Here is a 19,198-nt window from a genome sequence, read left to right on the forward strand (position 1 = left end):
CACTTGAGCCACAGCGCCACTTCTGGCCATTTTCTACACATGTGGTGCTGGGGAATCGAACCCAGGGCCTCATGTATACCAGGCAAGCTCTCTATCACTGGGCCATATTCTCAGGCATCACAAAGATCTTAAAAACATTTTTTTTTTACATTGTATAATACCTGAACATTTTATGGGCATTTTCAAGAAAAAGCTTTTATTCTGAATCTAAACATTCACTGTGGCATCAACACTTAAGATAACAGGAGCAACACTTTAGGACACTGCTAGTAGTAGCAGTAGCTCACACATCAATATTTTCATTTAAAAAAAATAGCTTGAGCAAGGTGCCCGAGGCTCTCACCTGTAATCCTAGCTATGCAGGATATATGAGGATCATGTTTGAAGCCAGCCCAGGCAAGAAAGTTCATGAGACTCTTATCAGCAATTAACCACCAACAAAAACAAGAAATGGAGGTATGGCTCAAGTGTTAGCCTTGAGCACAAAAGCTAAAGAAAGGATATCACCCAGACTCTGGGTTAGTCCCAATACTAACACAAAGAAAAAGAAAAAAAAATAGAGCTTATAAACTTAATTTTTTTAAAAGTATGACTATTTTCCACTGATTCCTTTCATGAAATAAGATGGCACTTTTTTTCACTTGAATATAATTGTCAAGAAGATACTAGAGCTTCATTTATACAAATTTATAATATGAGGTCTACAATTATTAAGTCAAAAACATGTTAAAGTAAGCTGGGCGCTAGTGGCTTAATGCCTATAGTCCTAGCTAATCAGGAGGCTGAGATCTGAGGATTGTAGTTTGAAGCCAGCAGGGCAAGAAAGTCTGAGTTGTTTTATTTAAGCTGGTGGGGGGGGGGCCTTGAACTCAGGGCCTGGGCTTCATCCCTGAGCCTTTCTGTGCCCAAGGCTAGCACTCTACCACTTGAGCCACAGCACCACTTCTGGATTTTTCTGTTATTGTGGTACTGTGGAATCGAACCTAGGGTTTCATGCATGCTAGGCAAGCACTTTACCACTAGGCTACATTCCCAGCCCAATTATCCCTAATTAACCACCCAAAAATTGGAAGTGGAGCTGTGGCTCAAAGTGGTAGAATACCACTTGAGCAAAAAGGCTCAGAGACAGCACCTAGGCCCTCAGTTCAAGCCCCACAACTGACAAAAAACAAAACCAAAAACCCTTTAAAATAGACTGCAAATTTCAGATTTTTTAAAAATCATATTTACACAAAACAAGTGCATTTATCTTCAACCTGAAGACATTTTTGTTAAGGAATATATTAAAGATAAAGTAAATAATACTCACTATATAGTTAGACACCTCTGAATCTTCAAGATCTCTTTGGTGTAAGAGACTATGCAAAATGCACTTGAGAATAGTGAAATCTAAGTTCCCTGTGCCAGGTTTACCTCTAACCAGTTGACAAAACATGTCCCCTGCTCCCTAGGCTTAACCTTTCTTAACAATACAGAGGATATTAGATCAGGAAATCTCTAGTGTTCTTGTCAGCATTAAGGTTCTGTGTGATCTTACAGTTCAGTGTTCTATTGATCTACTATTTATATAATGTCATAATAAATGAAACTACTTTCACTACTTGAGTTATTTCAGAAGTTTCTTTTGCTCTGTCATACCTAGTTATTAAAAACTAAATATCTGAACAATCAACTCGACTGCTTCTCTCAGACCAAAAAGGGACCTATGAATCCATATGGTATGAAGAAAAATCAGCCTTCGGCAAACTCATCAAAACAATGCTTTCTTTAAAAAACCTGTACATACCTTGGCTTGTCCATTATAATCATCATCTAAAATGTTTAGAGAATTGGAAACAGTGGTGCCCCGGAAGAAGCGTGAGGATCTGAGATAGCGCTGGAAACTCAGTAATCTTCTGATATTCCTTGCAGAGACAGACACTTCAAATTCAGATTGAGCTGAAAGAAAAGGAATGAAAGGTGACAAAAGCAAGTAAAACCTGTGCAGGTGCTACTTTTATAATACCCTTCCTAATTATGTACACGTATTTTTAAAATTCTTTACTATACACATTTCTTGAACAGCAGAAGTATTTGATTTCTATTTTTAATTGAACAGCTAAGAAAGAAAGGGTCATTGGTCACTTATAACAAGATTTAGAACACTAAGGAAGAGCATCTAGATTCACAATCAGTTTTTAAATTTTAATCCCAAGAGCTGTTCATTACCTCTCACTCTGCTGTTACCTATGAGATTTTAACAATTACAAACAAATGTCTCTTATTCTAATGAATTGTTATTTCAGACATTTCCTTGAGATAATTTATTCAAAGGAAACGGAGATAGCATGGGGAATGCTGTGGTTTATAGCCTATAAGGTTTCTAAAGAATAAATATTCTGTAAGGTGAAAAACGAGAAAAAATGAGGTTCTACGTTGGAGATCAATAGTTCTCTCTCAGTGAGTCACACAACCATTTTCTGTCTAGTGTTGGAATATACTAAAGGGTACCAAAGAATAAACTAATTGAGCACTAAGAAAATAATGAAGTTGGATATGAAAGCTATCTTGCAGAGATTATATGTTATCTTTAAATTCTATAACCAAACCAAATTCAGTAAAATGTTCATAAAGTAAAAAACATGAAAATTAAGCCTAAGAATCAACAAATCATTGCTTCTTTATTCTTCCTCTTTTGGCACATGTCTTAGTGCTTACACGCAGGGCATGGGTGCTGTCCCTGAGCTTTTTTTTCTCAAAGCTAGCATTCTAACACCAGCCTTCTAGTGGTTAATTGGAAATACAGGGTCCCATGGATTTTCCTGTGCAGGCTGGCTTTGAAACCATGATCCTCTGATTTCCGTCTCCTGAGCAGCTAGAATTACAGGTGTTTTTAATCTATCATCTTATTGCTTTGGGGCGTTTCTCATGAGAAATTCTCTATTAATCTTATCACTTGTTTGTATGCGCTGAGTTATACTTCATTCTTTCTCTGTCTCCGTCACTCTCTCTTGCTGGTGCTCTCCAGTGCCAGCTTTTTCTTGCTAGTCAATTGGAGATAAGAGCCTCTCGGGCTGGTCTGACCTAAGTAGCTAGAATTACGGTATGAACCACCAGTGCTCTGCTGAGCTTTTGCATTTACACTTCTCTCTTACTCTCTGGGTTTCAACAGCTTGACTGTATTTCTCGGTGTACACCCATTTAAGCTAACCCGTAGGGGAATTTGGTGAGCTTCTTAAGCATGCACATCTTCATCCGGTTGGGGAACTGAATTTCTTCCATTTTCTTTCCGTGTGGTGTGTGACTAATCCATACACTGATGGCACCCACCCACACGACAGGCTCTGACCACTTTTCTTCTTTTCCTTCTACCTGTCTGAGCAAACGGTTTCGCTTTCCTATTTTCAGGTCCACAAATCCTTCCTTTGGCCTGCTCACACATATTGTGGAGCACCACTGAAGTTTTCATTTAAGTTAAATGTACCTGCCACATTCAGAATTTGTTTGGTTCCTTTTATTTTTTATTTTTATTTTTTGGCCAGTCCTGGGCCTTGGACTCAGGGCCTGAGCACTGTCCCTGGCTTCTTTTTGCTCAAGGCTAGCACTCTGCCACTTGAGCCACAGCGCCGCTTCTGGCCGTTTTCTGTATATGTGGTGCTGGGGAATTGAACCCAGGGCCTCATGTATATGAGGCAGGCACTCTTGCCACTAGGCCATATCCCCAGCCCCTCCTTTTATTTTTTAAATAGTTTATTGAGAGTCTCAATACATTAGTTTCCTAATATCTTTTAGTTATTTGTCCATGTTTTCATTTAGCTCACTAAGCTAAATTAAAATAATACAACACTAGTAATTCCAAAGCACAGGCTTAACGGAAACATTTCCTAGGCTTTACAGTATTCTTCCTTTTTTTTTTTTCTTGAGGATTAGGCATTCTGATAATTTTATGCTAGAGCACTTTTGGTGAATATACTTCTTCCACTTTTCTATGATTGTTTAGTTTTGCTTATAGCCAGCTAGAATCATGAATTTTATGATCTTCTCAAACTATTTTTTGCCTGTGCTTGTCTATTTAGCTTTCTTTATTCCTTAGGTGTGGTCACTGAAGTTTTGTTTCATTATTTCTACAGTCTATCAGTGACCCGACAAAGACTTCCCAAGGAGAAAATGAGTGGAGAAAGGTATTGGCTGTCTGTCTGTCTCTCCCTCTCTTTTGGTTTTGACTTGTAGCTGACACGGAGCTTGAACTCAGGGTCTGGCCATTGTCTCTGGGTTCTTTTGCTCAAGGTTAGTGTTCTACCACTTTGAGCCACAGTGCCACTTCTGGGTTTCTGGTGGTTGATTGGAGGTAAGAGTCTTTCGGACTTTTCTGCCCAGGCTGGCTTTGGACCGCAATCCTCAGCTCTCAGTCTCCTGAGTAGCAAGGATTACAGGCATGAGCCACCGGCGTCTGGCTGGTATCTTTGGAAGCTGCTGTAGCCAAGAGGGCTGAAATGGACAGAGACAAATGCATCCATTTCTCAGAGGTCTGCCAGATGACTAAAACATAAGTCCCCAAATTTATCAAGAACAAAATCCTCCTCCTTCACCCCACAGCTTCAGCACAGCTTCACCCCACAGCTTGACACTCAGTGTGGAAAGATACTATCACCACCGGCTATGAGGCGGAGGAATGAGGATGGTCACTAGTTTTCATCCATATGCCCTCTGTACCAAAACAGAAGCCATGCCCTTTATGAACTGCTTGCCAGTGTATCTAATCAGAGCCCTGAGTTCTGAAAGCGTTTTTTATGGTAATTTATTCCTCATTTAGTGATAGTTTCAACAGGGAGATCAATCCTTAGAGCTTGTTTATCCTATTATTTTTAAATATGCTTTCTGAGATTAGCCAGCCACTTTTTCTTTACTACTTACTTAGCTCAGGTCTGAGAAGAGGCAAAATTGTATGGAAGTAGTACGCATGCCTCTCCAGAAACAACACTGTTAATATCCTGGCACTCTAGATACTCTTCTGTTTATTATTTTCTGCTTTATTTCTTTTGGTGTGTGTGCAAGCCTGGGACTTGAACTCAGTACCTGATTTTGCTCACTGGCTAGTGCTCTACCACCCATTACTGTTAATACCACCCATTATTGTCTATATGTGTACAAATAAGCTTTTGTTCATTCAAGGAAATTAACAGCACCTCCTTGTCCTCCCCCCCAGTACTGGAGTTTCAACTCAGGACCTTGAGCTTGCTTGGCTGGTGCTCTACCACTTGCACCATGCCTCCAGCCTGGTTTAGATTTTTGCTCAGGCTAGGATTCTACCACTCAGATCACAGCTCTACTTCCTCTAGCCTGGCTCTTTGGTGATTATTTTGAAGACAGAACCTCATGGAATTTTCTGCTTTAAACCTTTATCTCCCAGATCTCAGCCTCTGAAGACACTAGGATTATAAGCACAAACCATGGTAGTAGGTTAAACAAAAATTAACAAATCCTTAACTAATGGACAACTTCTCGTGCTGATAAAAATACTTTGTGACATAATTTTTCCTAGTTCTACGCTATCCTCAAGTATGAAACTGACATAAGTTAATCTTTTACTATTTCTTTTGTTTCTAATTTCTTTTGCTTGCTTTTTTTTCTCACAATTGTGCAATAAACCTTCTTCCAACTCCTTTATACAGACTAATTCATTTGATTCCGTTAGAACAAATCCTCAAAAGTAGTGCAGACAAAAGAAGCACATTTGAATATTGTCTTAAACGCATTCCAATCAAGTGACAGAGTTCATTTTAAATACATGAGGCCTAGGTTCCATCCCCAGCACCACAATAAATAAAATAAATACACACATGCATAAACAAGAACACAAGCCAAAATGGGAAGTAAATTTTCTAAAGAAAATTAGAGCAGTTTCCCTAACTGTCCTAAGACAGCTTCCAGATGTGATCTAATAGAGGGATTGGAACTATAAATCAAGAATAAAATATCATGAGATCATCTTTTACGACTGCTGGAAATTTTTTTTTTTTTGGGCCAGTCCTGGGCCTTGGACCTCAGGGCCTGAGCACTGTCCCTGGCTTCTTCCCGCTCAAGGCTAGCACTCTGCCACTTGAGCCACAGCGCCGCTTCTGGCCGTTTTCTGTATATGTGGTGCTGGGGAATCGAACCTAGGGCCTCGTGTATCTGAGGCAGGCACTCTTGCCACTAGGCTATATCCCCAGCCCCTGGAAATTTTAAATTTCTTCATGCTCACCCTGGGTTCCTCCATCTCTCCTTTACCACATGCATATATCATTTCCCTACAGTGATCAGAAGTAGAATCCTTATATTGAAAACCCCTAGAGATATGTCCTGGGGTAATAAAGAGGGGAGCAGTTAGGACGGATGTACTAGCTTTTCTGTCAACTCGACTAGAGAGAAACTTGAGTAAAACAAGCCAGCAGAGGCCACAGTGGGGAAGAATATTAGCGGAAGCAATGTCATTCAGGAAGTAGAAACAGGAAGGACTGAGTGTGAGAATTCAGTACCCTTTCACATTTGGATAACTACTGAAAAGTTCATCCTCTGGTCAATTTACACAAAAATGTGACCCTGTTACCAATATTCCCATGAGCTCATTCTGTAACATGAGGCAAGTCATTATTTATTTCATAGCATAATACACAATAGATTAAACTTGTCTTTATTAAAGCTCAGCTTCCATCAAGCTAGGATCATGTAGTTTCAGGCTTGTTCTAGTTTACATGGTTACCTACATTCCAATCCAGCTTAGAAAGCCAAAGGGCTCAACAAATTCATCAAGTTACTATTAAGGAGCATTTGGCTTTGCTGGTTCTCTTCTAAAATATCACATTACCTCATTATGTGGCCACGAGCAAACTGATCAGCCTCCACCAAACTAAACGAGCATCATTACTTAGTGAACATGGGCCTCCATGCTTAGCTCTTCTAGGACAATAAAATAAAATGCAGAATAACAGATGAGTTTAAAAGGTATTTTTTCTCTTTTTCACCTATTAGAAGATATGCAGGAAATACAAGGTCTACGTTGAGAAGGAAAAGGCTGGACAATCAACCTATATTGAGAAGTTCTACTCTCCCATAGACTTAAAAAAATCATCCAACCTGAGTGCCAAACCTGTCACAGATATTCACATCTTACAAAGGACAAAAGACAAACCGGGGCTGGGGATATGGCCTAGTGGTAGAGTACTTGCCTCACATATATGAAGCCCTGGATTTGATTCCTCAGCACCACATATATAGAAAAAGCCAGAAATGGCGCTGTGGCTCAAGTGGCAGAGTGCTAGCCTTGAGCAAAAAGAAGCCAGGGACAGTGCTCAGGCCCTGAGTTCAAGGCCCAGGACTGGAAAAAAAAGGACAAACCAATGCAACAGCAATACTTACAAAACTATATGCTGTAAACCAACTGCACAACTAACTCACGGGGAGGAAGGGAAATAGGGAGAGGGGAAGGTGGGAGAAACATGAGAGGGGAGGTAACAAGTTGGATAAGAAATATACTCACTGCTTTATGTATGAAACTGTAACCCTTCTGTACATCACTTTGAAAATAAATAAATAAATAAATAATTTTAAAAGAAGAAAAAAAAGGGAGATCCTTCACAGAAAAAAACTTGATCTTGGGCTGGGGATATAGCCTAGTGGCAAGAGTGCCTGCCTCGGATACACGAGGCCCTAGGTTCGATTCCCCAGCACCACATATACAGAAAACGGCCAGAAGCGGCGCTGTGGCTCAAGTGGCAGAGTGCTAGCCTTGAGCGGGAAGAAGCCAGGGACAGTGCTCAGGCCCTGAGTCCAAGGCCCAGGACTGGCCAAAAAACAAAAACTTGATCTTGAAACTTGACCACCATTTGCTTCAATGGTCCACAAGAGGGAGCCCTGTAGCCACTAAAGCTACAAAAATCAGATACACAGGGCCAGGAATTACTATTGGAAATTGCTGCTTTACTATTTTTCATTAAAAAAAAAAAAAATTCAGTGCTATAAGGTTTTAACTCTAGTCCAGGGAAAGGTCATATTAAATCATGAAAGAATAAGGAGGCGGGCCCTGGTGGCTCATGCCTGTAATCCTCGCTACTCAGGAGGCTGAGATCTGGAGAATTGCAGATCAAGGCCAGCTGGGGCAGGAAAGGCACAAGACTCTTACCTCCAATTAACCACTAGAAAACTGGAAGTGGCCCTGTGGCTCAAAGCAGCAGAATACTAGTCTTGAGTAGAAGAGAATAGGGACAGTGCCCAGGCCATGAGTTCAAGACCCATGACCCACAATAGATAGATAGACATAGATAGATAGATAGATAGATAGATAGATAGATAGATAGATAGATAGATAGATAGATGATAGAACACTTTCTATATTCTCACTTCTTTTCTACCTTCCTTCAAAAAGAATAAGAAACCTATCTAAAAGGCTACTATTAACAAGTAATTATATTTATTCCATAGATATGGGTCAGTTTGAATTCCAGCTTCGCTTCTAGTTTTCTGACATTAAATACATTCTTTAAGATCCCTAGTATTATTTTTCATGTGTAAAATAGGCTCCAAGGACTGTCATAGAGATTAAATGAGATAATACATGTAATATATCTTTGCACTTTTTTAAGCAAAGAAACAAGCACTCTAATATTATTATCCTTTTGTTGTCATTATTTTGCTTTCTTATATTCCTGGGGCTTAAACTCAGGCCTGTGAGCTAGCTGTCCCTGAACTTTTTGGTTCAAGCCTAGCACTCTACCACTTGGGCTACAGCTCCACTTACATTTTGTTGTTGTTGTTGTTGCTGCTGTTTTTTGTGTGTGATTGATTGGATAAGAATCTTATGGACTTTCCCGCCTGGGCTGGCTTTGAACCATGGTCCTTAGAGCTTAGCCTCCAGAGTAGCTAGGACGACAAGCACTAGCTCCAGGAACCCAGCTGACTATCAAATATTTTAAACACATACCTCATACTATTTATTTTAATAAAACTAGATTTTTCATAACTATATAACATCATCCTGAAAATCACAGCTTACCTAAATACTACAGAAATATCTGCACATATCTAAAAGGTTTCAAAATATGCAGTATCATTATTAGAATGACTAAAATACAGACTACTACTATAAATAAAAATATAGTCACTCATATCAAAATTCAGGAAAATGAAATTTACAAGTAGTACTTCTTCCTGAAGCTATTCTTATAACCTTAGCTCACATGACACCATGGTCACTGGTAAGATATGATAAAATAAAAGATAAAGCTTTTCAAAAAGATTACTGCAACAGCTACAGATTAGATACTTTCACTGCTCGGAGCTGGGCTAGTTGGTATCTGGACCCTTTTTGTGCTTATACTCAGGCCAGGAACTTAGCCCCTTACTTATGAAATACTAACTTCCTTATTTGAGAGCTAAGAAAGAATAAAGGCCTTAATTCAACACTTCCTTCAAAACATATCATACAAAATTAAGCCTTACATTAAATTTCTAACTTCCACAATTCTCTTGAGTACAAAGTTGAATTAATCCACCATTAAATTGTATTACAGTCCAATCTGTGTCTCCTCTTTAGTTTATTCTAGTATGTTAATATATGTGTTATGAACCCCATCTAGAACATTCTGTTTTTCCAAATATAGGACAAAGAAGCAACAAAAATGAATGGTTCTCAAATGCAAGCATTTCAGAGCCACCTGCAAACTAGATATGGTCTAAAAAGTACATCTACATGAAACAGGATGAGATTTCTTAATGCAACTCAATAAAGCAGTATTCATCGTTACAATCCCCATGTAGTAGCAGACTGACACAGATGGGAGAGAGAATCATGGCTCAGAAAAGAGAGGAACAAAGGGACATAGCATTTTTATCCCCTGTAATATCTCCATGAACTTGATTAAGGGAATGCTATCTTTGAGAGGATCGGATATAATTTCAAAACAAGCAAATGAATGGGAACAAACTTAACTTAATAAAAAACTCCAGACAAAATATGACCTCAGTTTGTATTACTACAGCTACAAGAGCAGGCCGGCAGTATGCTAGAGAGTCACTGAGAAACTAAATTATGAAAGATGGATGCCACTTTAGCAGACCAAATAAGTAACTGTTGAAACAAAGTATGCTCATAAATAGGGAAGTAATGACCAGAGAGTAGAGTAGGAGAAAGCTACGAGACAATACCATAACAAAGAAAAATGAAGGGTGAAGGGAAATGCCAAGCTCAAACTTTTATGTCTAAAGTGAAGAAGAAAAGCACCAACAGCCTCCAAATATACAAAAGCTACCTTATATGGAAGCCACTATAAAACTGAAGATTGAGATAACCTAAGACAATAAAACCAGTATGATAAGAGCTTTAAACTCAAGATACACACAGAAACAGATGGCCATTTATATCATATGACTATGAAACAAGCAATCCAACTCTTAATATGTCCTTGACAGGAATCAACAGAAAATCAAACACACATGAGGAATTATGGGAGAGTTTAGGGACAATTTTGTGTTTTCATAGATAGTCATTATAGTAAGACAACATGAGATACTCGACTCAAGAGAAAGGCAGCACCCTAACTTGGTTAACAGCTAACACAGGTTGCATTCAGAGAACTCTATCCTCTAAATGGTAGAAGATAGACAACTTCAGCCAATTCAGTGCAATAAAATATATTCGGTCTCTACTATGAGCCAGAAGCTGCAAGAGATCAGAAATAACATAAAACTAAAAGCCTCCAGTTAAGAGCTTTTAGGTGCCAATGTAAATATCCTGAAAAGCTCCCTTGCTGCCTAGCACGGGGTGGGGTAGTGTTAAAATGAGTGAAGAGCCCAGGCTAATGGGCAAAACCATTTACATGGGCTAGAACATTGCTGCATGCCAAAAACTAAAAAAATAAACATAAAATGAAAAAAAGACTGCATTTGTGTAGACATAAAAAGACTGTAACAAAGCCTATTCCTTGCATTACAGCTTGTCAGCCACTGGCAGAATCCGTCTCTCCAGGATGGTGACGTCAATGGGCTTTGGCAAATCCCACGAGGAGAACTGTCAAGCTGACAGCTTCCACGCTATGCAGAACCATGCCAGCACCTCCTCCTAAGGGGCCACTGGGAACAGCACTGCAGTCATTCTTTTGTTACTATACAAGCAAAGGAGTGTCCAACTAAAAAGGAATTACTACATTTAGAGGAAACATATTTTTTTATGTGTAAGATTACTATTACGAAGGTGATGTACAGAAGGGTTACAGTTTCATAAGTGAGACAATGAGTACAATTTTTGGACGTCACCCCTTCAAACAATTTTTGACAAAATATCAATATAAAACTCATTTCATCATGTACAATTTCACACTCAATGTATTTCAACCAATCAGCTATATGACCAATGAACATAGAAAACAAGTAATTGCAGTAATATCTGGGACCTTTACTTGAGGTCTATTGAATCTAAGCCACTAGGTCAAAAATAGAAAATAATCTCTTGGTTATCAGGGCTGTGAGAAAGCCCTGTGAGGGGGAAACTGGCACCCAGAGCTCTGGGCAGAAGCTTCGGGGTGAAGGAGCCCACATACAGAGCTAAGCATTCTGGACCTTTGTGGTAGGAGTGAATGCCTGTCGGGCTAGCACTATTAGTCTCCCTCTCTCTCTCCCCCACCCCTATCATCTTTTCCTCCCCATTTGTGAAGTACATATATTGCGTATGATCAGCTGACTCTCAGTAGGGTGCATTAAGAACAAGTTGATTCAATGAAAGAAGAGCAGAAATGTGTGCCTTGGGGGGGGGAGGGGTGGGAATACCCAGAGACAGGGCAATTTGAAATGGTGTGAGAGCTGAAGTTTCTCTGTGGACCTTAGAAAAGTACTAATGTCAACATTTTCAGTTGAAATATTTGTCAGAAAGTAATCAAGCCTGGTGCTGTAATCCTAGCTACTTAGGAGGTTGACGTAGGAGAGCAATGGTCTAATGTCAGTAAGGTAAAGTTAGTGTGACACCTTATCTGAAAAACAAACTTAAAAAAAAAAAAAAGCAAGAATGACTAAGGACATGGCTCCAGCTGACTTAGTAAGGACTTGAGTTCAATCCTAGGACTGCCAACACAAAATAAAAGGAAAACTGAGTGTCATATCTGAGGAAAAATTATTAAAAATTTTAGCGTGAAGAGACTAATAAAAAGTATCACACATGTGCAAAAATAAAGCTGGTAAAGAATGAAAGCTTTTCGGGCTGGGGATATGGCCTAGTGGCAAGAGTGCCTGCCTCGGATACACGAGGCCCTGGGTTCGATTCCCCAGCACCACATATACAGAAAACCGCCAGAAGCGGCGCTGTGGCTCAAGTGGCAGAGTGCTAGCCTTGAGCGGGAAGAAGCCAGGGACAGTGCTCAGGCCCTGAGTCCAAGGCCCAGGACTGGCCAAAAAAAAAAAAAAAAAAAAGAATGAAAGCTTTTCTATGCTGCAAACATCCAGAGCAGAACTTTAAAATTTCAGAATTTATTAATTTAAGCAAAATCACTCCAACAATGCTGCCAGACTAACCTTGACTCCAGATTTATATGAGAGCTTTGGGAAACATGCCTTGCCAAAGATATTTCATGATTATCAAATACCTCCACCCTTAGTAGAACACAGAACATTTCTAAATGTCTTCCCAAGGTTTAAACTCTTCAAGTTTTTTTTAAATAAACAGCCACAGGACTAGTCTAATATCAGCTAATTCATAAATAAATGATCTCAATAGAAATTCCAAATTCATGGTGTGTGTGTGGCGGGGGGGAGTACTGGGGTTTAAACTGAGAAGCCTGTGCTTGCTAGACAGGTGCTCTACCACATGGACCACTTAAACCCTTTTTTGTGCTGGTTATTTTTTGAGATACAGTCTGACTTCATGCCTGGGTACAGGTGGAGAATTGGATTGCAATCTATTTAGGCTTCTCATCAGGGTGAGGATGACAGGCAGGAAGCACTATATACAGTCTCCTCAGTTGAGATGGAGATTCAAGAACATTTCTGTCCAGTCTGGCCTGGAATCAAAACCCTCCCAATCTCAGTTTCCCAAATAGCTTAGGATGGCAGGTGTGGATTACTGTGACTAGCTACAGCTTGAGTAGTGGTCTTATGAACTTCTTTGCCTGGGCTGACCTAGAACTACAACCAGCCCCTCTCGGCCTCTCAAGTAGCTAGAACTATAGACATGAGCCACTGGTGCTCTAACTCACGATTTTTTTGGGGGGTGGGGCAGTCCTGGGGCTTGGGACTCAGGGCCTGAGCACTGTCCCCTGGCTTCTTTTGCTCAAGGCTAGTACTCTACCTCTTAACAGCCACTTCTGGCCTTCTCTGTTTATGTGGTTCTGAGGAATTGAACCACGGGCTTCATGCATCCTAGGCAAGCTCTCTACTGCTAAGCCACACTCCCAGCCCCCTACAGTATTTCTTAAAACTGTGCCTTAATGTCTTTTATCAGACTTTTAGAGCTTTCTCAGCATCATTTCTTCGAAGAATGTTTCGCTACATTCTCCCTCTCCTGTGGGACTCTACTTTTACAACATATTTTGTGCCAGATTAAAGATGGAAGATTAAAAATGTTTTGACCTTAGTCCCTTTGTAATTGTGACCTTTATTCTCTCTCCATTGGCTTGAGTCAGTTCTGTGATGTGGCTGACAGACTATGGAAATGTGATACTTTGCCAGAGAACTCGCCCAGACCTTCAGAGACTAGGGATTTCTACACTTCAGTTTCGAAATGCTGAGTACTAGGAGAAGGCAGATATCATGTAAGAGGTCCAACTACCCTGAGATTGACATTTAAACAGAGAAATGCTGGCAAGCCCCAGAAATCCTAGCCTTTCTAGCGCTGGCACCAAATGTAAAAGTGCAAAAGCTACCTAAGAGATGACATGAGAAGAACCACTGTCTCAGACGTATAAAGGCCCTGTGCAGCCACCTCAGCAAGCTCTGTTTGAATGCCCAAATGAGGGCCAAGTCATTGTTCAGCACAGCAAGCCAAACCCCAAATACAGTTTATTCCTGGTTCACTGAATCATGTACATAAAAAAGGCAATTGTTTTCTGGGCACCTGTGGCCCATGACTGTAATCCTAGCTACTTCGGAGGCTGAGATCTGAAGACTGGCTCAAAGCAGCTCAGGCAGAAAAACATTCTGAGACTCTTATCTCCAATTAACCACAAAAGGCTGGAATTGGAGCTATATAGTTCAAGTGGTAGAGCACTACCCTTGAGCAAAAAGAGCTCACAGACAGGAGGTAGGCCCTGAGTTCAAACCTCAGTACTAGCACCCCTTCCCCCCACAAAAAAGCAAGCAATTGTTTTGCACCTAAAATTAATTACTACTGAAAGAGTTAATCCTTCCCAGAGGATGAGCCTGAGTATCTCTGCTCATTTTTATTGGGTGTATCAGGAATGAAAAGCTCTGACCAATGTTACCTGAGCCATTTCTCAGGATTGGGTTTATAGTTAGCAACTCTGAGGAACAAGAAATATCTCAGCATAATGTAATCAGTGCTTGAGATATTTCAAAGCTAGGATTTCTAAGCTAGAGGTTTTAACTTTTTACTTTGAGGTTTTAATCCAAATTTAGAAGACTGACCAGCACCTTCATCCCCAACCTGTCCCTGCAATCAAAGTGGGCTCTAAACACGTTGTTTCTCTAGCCCTTGGTGCTCCTCACAAACTTTGCTCACCTTCTTAACCATTGATTTTGTTCACAGTCAGCACATATCATTTCAGGGAATGGTTGGCCTGAAAATCTCAGGCTCATTTCTCAGCTATAGTAATATTCTGATACATGTGAAGATGTCTTCTGCTTTGTCCAGTTTTTCTCATTTTTCTTAGAATGTTACTTTATTCAACACACATTTAATATGTGTAAAACTTAAGGGGTATAAAAGTTTTGCTTTCCCCACCCCTTTTCTCCATTATAAGCTAGAACTATCTGGAATGTTTGTCTGTCTGTCTGTATCCATCCATCCATCCATCCATCCATCCATCCATCCATCCATCCATCCATGGTGGTACTGGGGTTTGAAATCAGGGCCTTGCACAGGCAAGTAGTAGCAAGTGCTATACAACTGTTTATTTTTAAAATATGCATCCACCAGCATCTCTGAAGGTGTCGTATATTTTCAAATAAACCAAAAGAATAACATTTGCTTAAATTATTGAAATATTTTTATAAAAATCATTTGCATACAAAAATGTCTCAAGTATTAAAGGCAAATAAACAACTAAAAATATAGAAAGTAAAACTGTATCAGGTTTAGGATTTTAATATTCTCTTTTTCTAGTTATATCTAAACATTTATTAACATTATCTATAATACAGTATTATTTATGACCTAATGTTTTTTATAAATTCCAAATATATATACAGCTTAAAAAAATTCTTTTTCCCTTGGAAAACTACATAATTGTATAAGGACTTGAAATTTAGTTTTGAAAGTCAGAAAAACATTGCGAACGCCAATACTTACAATGAAAAATACGAAAATCAATGTATGGATGCGACCCCCTCCTTTCTGATTCAAATCCTGCTCGACTTCTCACCCGTACATCTCCTAAGCAGGATCAAGAACAAAACATAAACAAGGGCGTTATTTGTGAAGAATCTCCCACACACCCAAGAGGTCCACGAACTGCCCTCCTGACATACACAGAACAAACAGTTCAGAGCTGATTTACTGAAAGGGGTTCATAAATTTTCAGTACTGACTTGTAAGGCTGGTTGAGGAAATTATTTAAAAAAAAAACACTTTACCCTTACAATAATAATCAGAATAATTTTATTTATATTTTAAAAGTTAGTCTTCTGAAAGCATATGATAATCCAACCTAGCATCTAGTCACTCACATGGAGTTTAAAAAGAGAAGAGCAGTGGACAACAAAAATGTTTTTTATTGCAGATAGAATACCTGAACAAAACGGATTAAAAAGCAAACACTTATTGACTACAAAGGGATATGAAACATGAAAACTCTATTAGCTATCCTCGAGCATTTTACAATTTCAAAAAATGCACAGTGAGGGGCTGGGGATATGGCCTAGTGGCAAGAGTGCTTGCCTCGTATACATGAGGCCCTGGGTTCAATTCCCCGGCACCACATATACAGAAAATGGCCAGAAGTGGTGCTGTGGCTCAAGTGGCAGAGTGCTAGCCTTGAGCAAAAAGAAGCCAGGGACAGTGTTCAGGCCCTAAGTCCAAGCCCCAGGACTGGCCAAAAAAAAAAAAAAAAAAAATGCACAGTGAACACATCATGTTAAGTAAGGTAAGCTGTGCTCAGTGAAACAAATAGCGCATGTTTCCTCTCATATGCACAAGCCAGATCAAAAATATACTGGGACACGACACAGGCCTCAAGACATGCAATACCATGAGGGCAACAGAGGATGCTCAATACCATGAGGGCAACAGAGGATGCTCTTAAGGGAGGAAGGTACAATGCCTATGTGCTTCTGATCATATACAATCATATTTATCAAAACGAACTCCAGGAAATGGAAACAAGATTTTTTCTTTGTTAAAAAAAGCACAGTGAACTAAAATGTTACAGACTTTGCCTAGAGCGTTTGCCAGTCTTCTTCCTTCTCATTGTCACTTGGGTATGCGCAAGGTCTTCGGCTGGTTGTTGAGCTTTGTTTTTATAAGCCCCTGCTGGTCCTATATGAACCCACGTGGCATTCTGATTTCTCTGCCCGTGCAGCAGCATTTCCAGAGCAAGCACACACCAGCCCCCTGTACTTGGGCAATGCTGTTCAATTCTCTCATCAGCCCCAAACAATAAGAATCTAACTCTACATGAAACGAAACTTTTTAAATAACTAAACTATGAGAAGCTAAACAACATGTTCCACACAAACCATGAGCCAAGATAGAAACCTAGTCTGATAGACTCCAAGGACAGCACTGTTCCCATTACACGTTCGGAACACCCAAGTTCCTAACCCTCAGTCCCCAGTGGGCTCTTGCCCACTCTGCTTGCCAAGACTGGTACTCCCTTGCAAGCTCATTTCATCCACCACGACTCCACCCTACATCTTTCTCATAAGACGATTCCTTCACACTAACGGAAAGGCTTGCTGAGCACCAGCTCTTGTCAGGCACTGAACATACAGCATTGAGCAAAACCTAAGAAGCTACTGTCCTCATGAAGTTTATCTTCAGTTAGGATAGGACAAAGCAAACACAGAATTTAATTCTATGACAGAATGACAGAAATTTTTGAAGTAAACTAAAGCAAATTAAGAGGAATAGGAAGGAGGCAAACAGATAGGGTGATTCAATAGTATGGCCAGAAAAGTTCCCATGGAAAAGGAAAAGTTATATGGCTATCAGAGGAAAGAGGCTGTTAAGCATAAGGAAGAACAAGTACAAACACCTTGGGACCAAAACGTGCTTGCATGTGCAAAGTCAAGCAAAAAGACCAGCATGGCAGAAGTAAGGCAAACAGAAGAATAGATGAGGTCAAAGAAGTATGGCCAGATCACTTTGGGCCTTTGTGGCTATCAGAGTAGCTCTGACTGTTATCCTAAGGGAGAAAACTACCAGAGGACTGTGAGCAGAGGAATAAGATAACTCCAATAGGTCTGGGGAAGTTCACTCTGGCTATGTAGAGTACAATTAAGGGGAGGAGGAATAAAGATCAACTATGCTGTGATCCCAGTATGGAGGAGGCTGAAGGAGAAGGATCGAGTTGGAGACCAGCACAGGCTATACGTGAGATACTGTCTCAAAAAAGAAATAAGTACCACAAAAAGCAGTAAAGCAATACCGATGGTTTTTTGTCTTTTTTTTCCAAATTTTTATTATCAAACTGATGTACAGAGAGGTTACAGTTTCATACGTTAGGCATTGGATACATTACTTGTACTGTTTGTTACCTTGTCCCTCATACCCCCCTCCCCCCTCCCCCTTTCCCTTTCCCCTTCCCCCCATGCGGTGTTCAGTCCACTTACACCAAACAGTTTTGCAAGTATTGCTTTTATAGTTGTTTTTCTTTTTTTACCCTGTGTCTCTCAATTTTGGCATTCCCTTTCAATTTCCTAGTTCTAATACCAGTATACGTGGTTTCCAATATATTCAGATAAGATTACAGAGATAGTATAGGTACAATCACAGGAAGGTGATACAAGAACATTGTCAATAATAGAAGCTACAGATACACATGGGAAGTTGAAAGTAGTTACAACTGTTATATAACAATCGTTTCCATAACATGGAGTTCATTTCACTTAGCATCATCTCATGTGATCATAAGGGTATAGCTATTGGGCTCTTGTGATCCTCTGCTGTGGCTTGCCTAAACCTGTACTAATTATTCCCAATAAGGGAGACCATAGAGTCCATGTTTCTTTGGGTCTGGCTCACGTCACTTAGTAAAATTTTTTCCAAGTCCTTCCATTTCCTTACAAATGGGGCAATGTCATTCTTTCTGATAGAGGCATATAATTCCATTGTGTATATGTACCACATTTTCCTGATCTACTGAGGGGCATCTGGGTTGGTTCCAGATTCTAGCTATGACAAATTGTGCTGAGATGAACATTGTTGTGCTGGTGGCATTACTGTGATTTTGTTTGTGGTCTTTTGGATAGATACCCAAAAGTGGGGCTGCTGGGTCATAGGGGAGTTCTACATTTAGCCTTCTGAGGAATCTCCATATTGCTTGTCAGAGTGGCTGAAGCAGTTTACATTCCCACCAACAATGAAGTAGGGCTCCCTTTTGGCCACATCCCCTCCAACAATTGTTATTGTTAGTTTTCTTGATATATGACATTCTTACTGGGGAGACTCTACCCCCAAGCTACTAGAGCTGATCCAAAACTTTGGCAAAGTTGCAGGATATAAAATAAACCCTCAAAAATCAACGGCCTTTCTCTATGCTAACGACCCGAAGACTGAGGCGGAAATTAGGAAAGCAACTCCTTTTGCAATAGCCCCCCAAAATAAAATACCTAGGAATAACCTTAACCAAAGAAGTGAAAGACCTCTTCGATGAGAACTTTAAAACCTTGAAAAACGAAATTAAGTCAGAACTAAGGAAATGGAAAAACCTCCCATGCTCCTGGATTGGGAGGATTAATATAATCAAAATGGCAATATTGCCAAAGGCTATCTACAAATTCAATGCAATACCCATTAATATCCCAACACCATTTTTTAATGAAATAGAGGAAGCAATCCAGAAATTCAAATGGAACAATAAAA

The 19,198-nt window shown here is 39.9% G+C and overlaps 1 protein-coding gene across 2 annotated transcripts in view; it reads right to left on the reverse strand.

Annotated features, from left to right (window-relative positions):
- Nucleotides 1-19,198, reverse strand: part of Pde7a (phosphodiesterase 7A) — a 76,492-nt gene that overhangs the window by 16,969 nt on the left and 40,325 nt on the right. For both annotated transcript variants that reach the window (XM_048358357.1, XM_048358358.1), the window contains exons 3-4: nt 15,467-15,550; nt 1,787-1,938 (exon numbers count right to left, since the gene is read on the reverse strand). In XM_048358357.1, coding sequence (XP_048214314.1) covers nt 1,787-1,938; nt 15,467-15,550 — 236 coding nt within the window. The remainder of the gene's footprint in view (nt 1-1,786; nt 1,939-15,466; nt 15,551-19,198) is intronic.

The sequence above is a fragment of the Perognathus longimembris genome, chromosome 12 (genome assembly GCF_023159225.1).
Source record: "Perognathus longimembris pacificus isolate PPM17 chromosome 12, ASM2315922v1, whole genome shotgun sequence".
Lineage (NCBI taxonomy): Eukaryota > Metazoa > Chordata > Mammalia > Rodentia > Heteromyidae > Perognathus > Perognathus longimembris.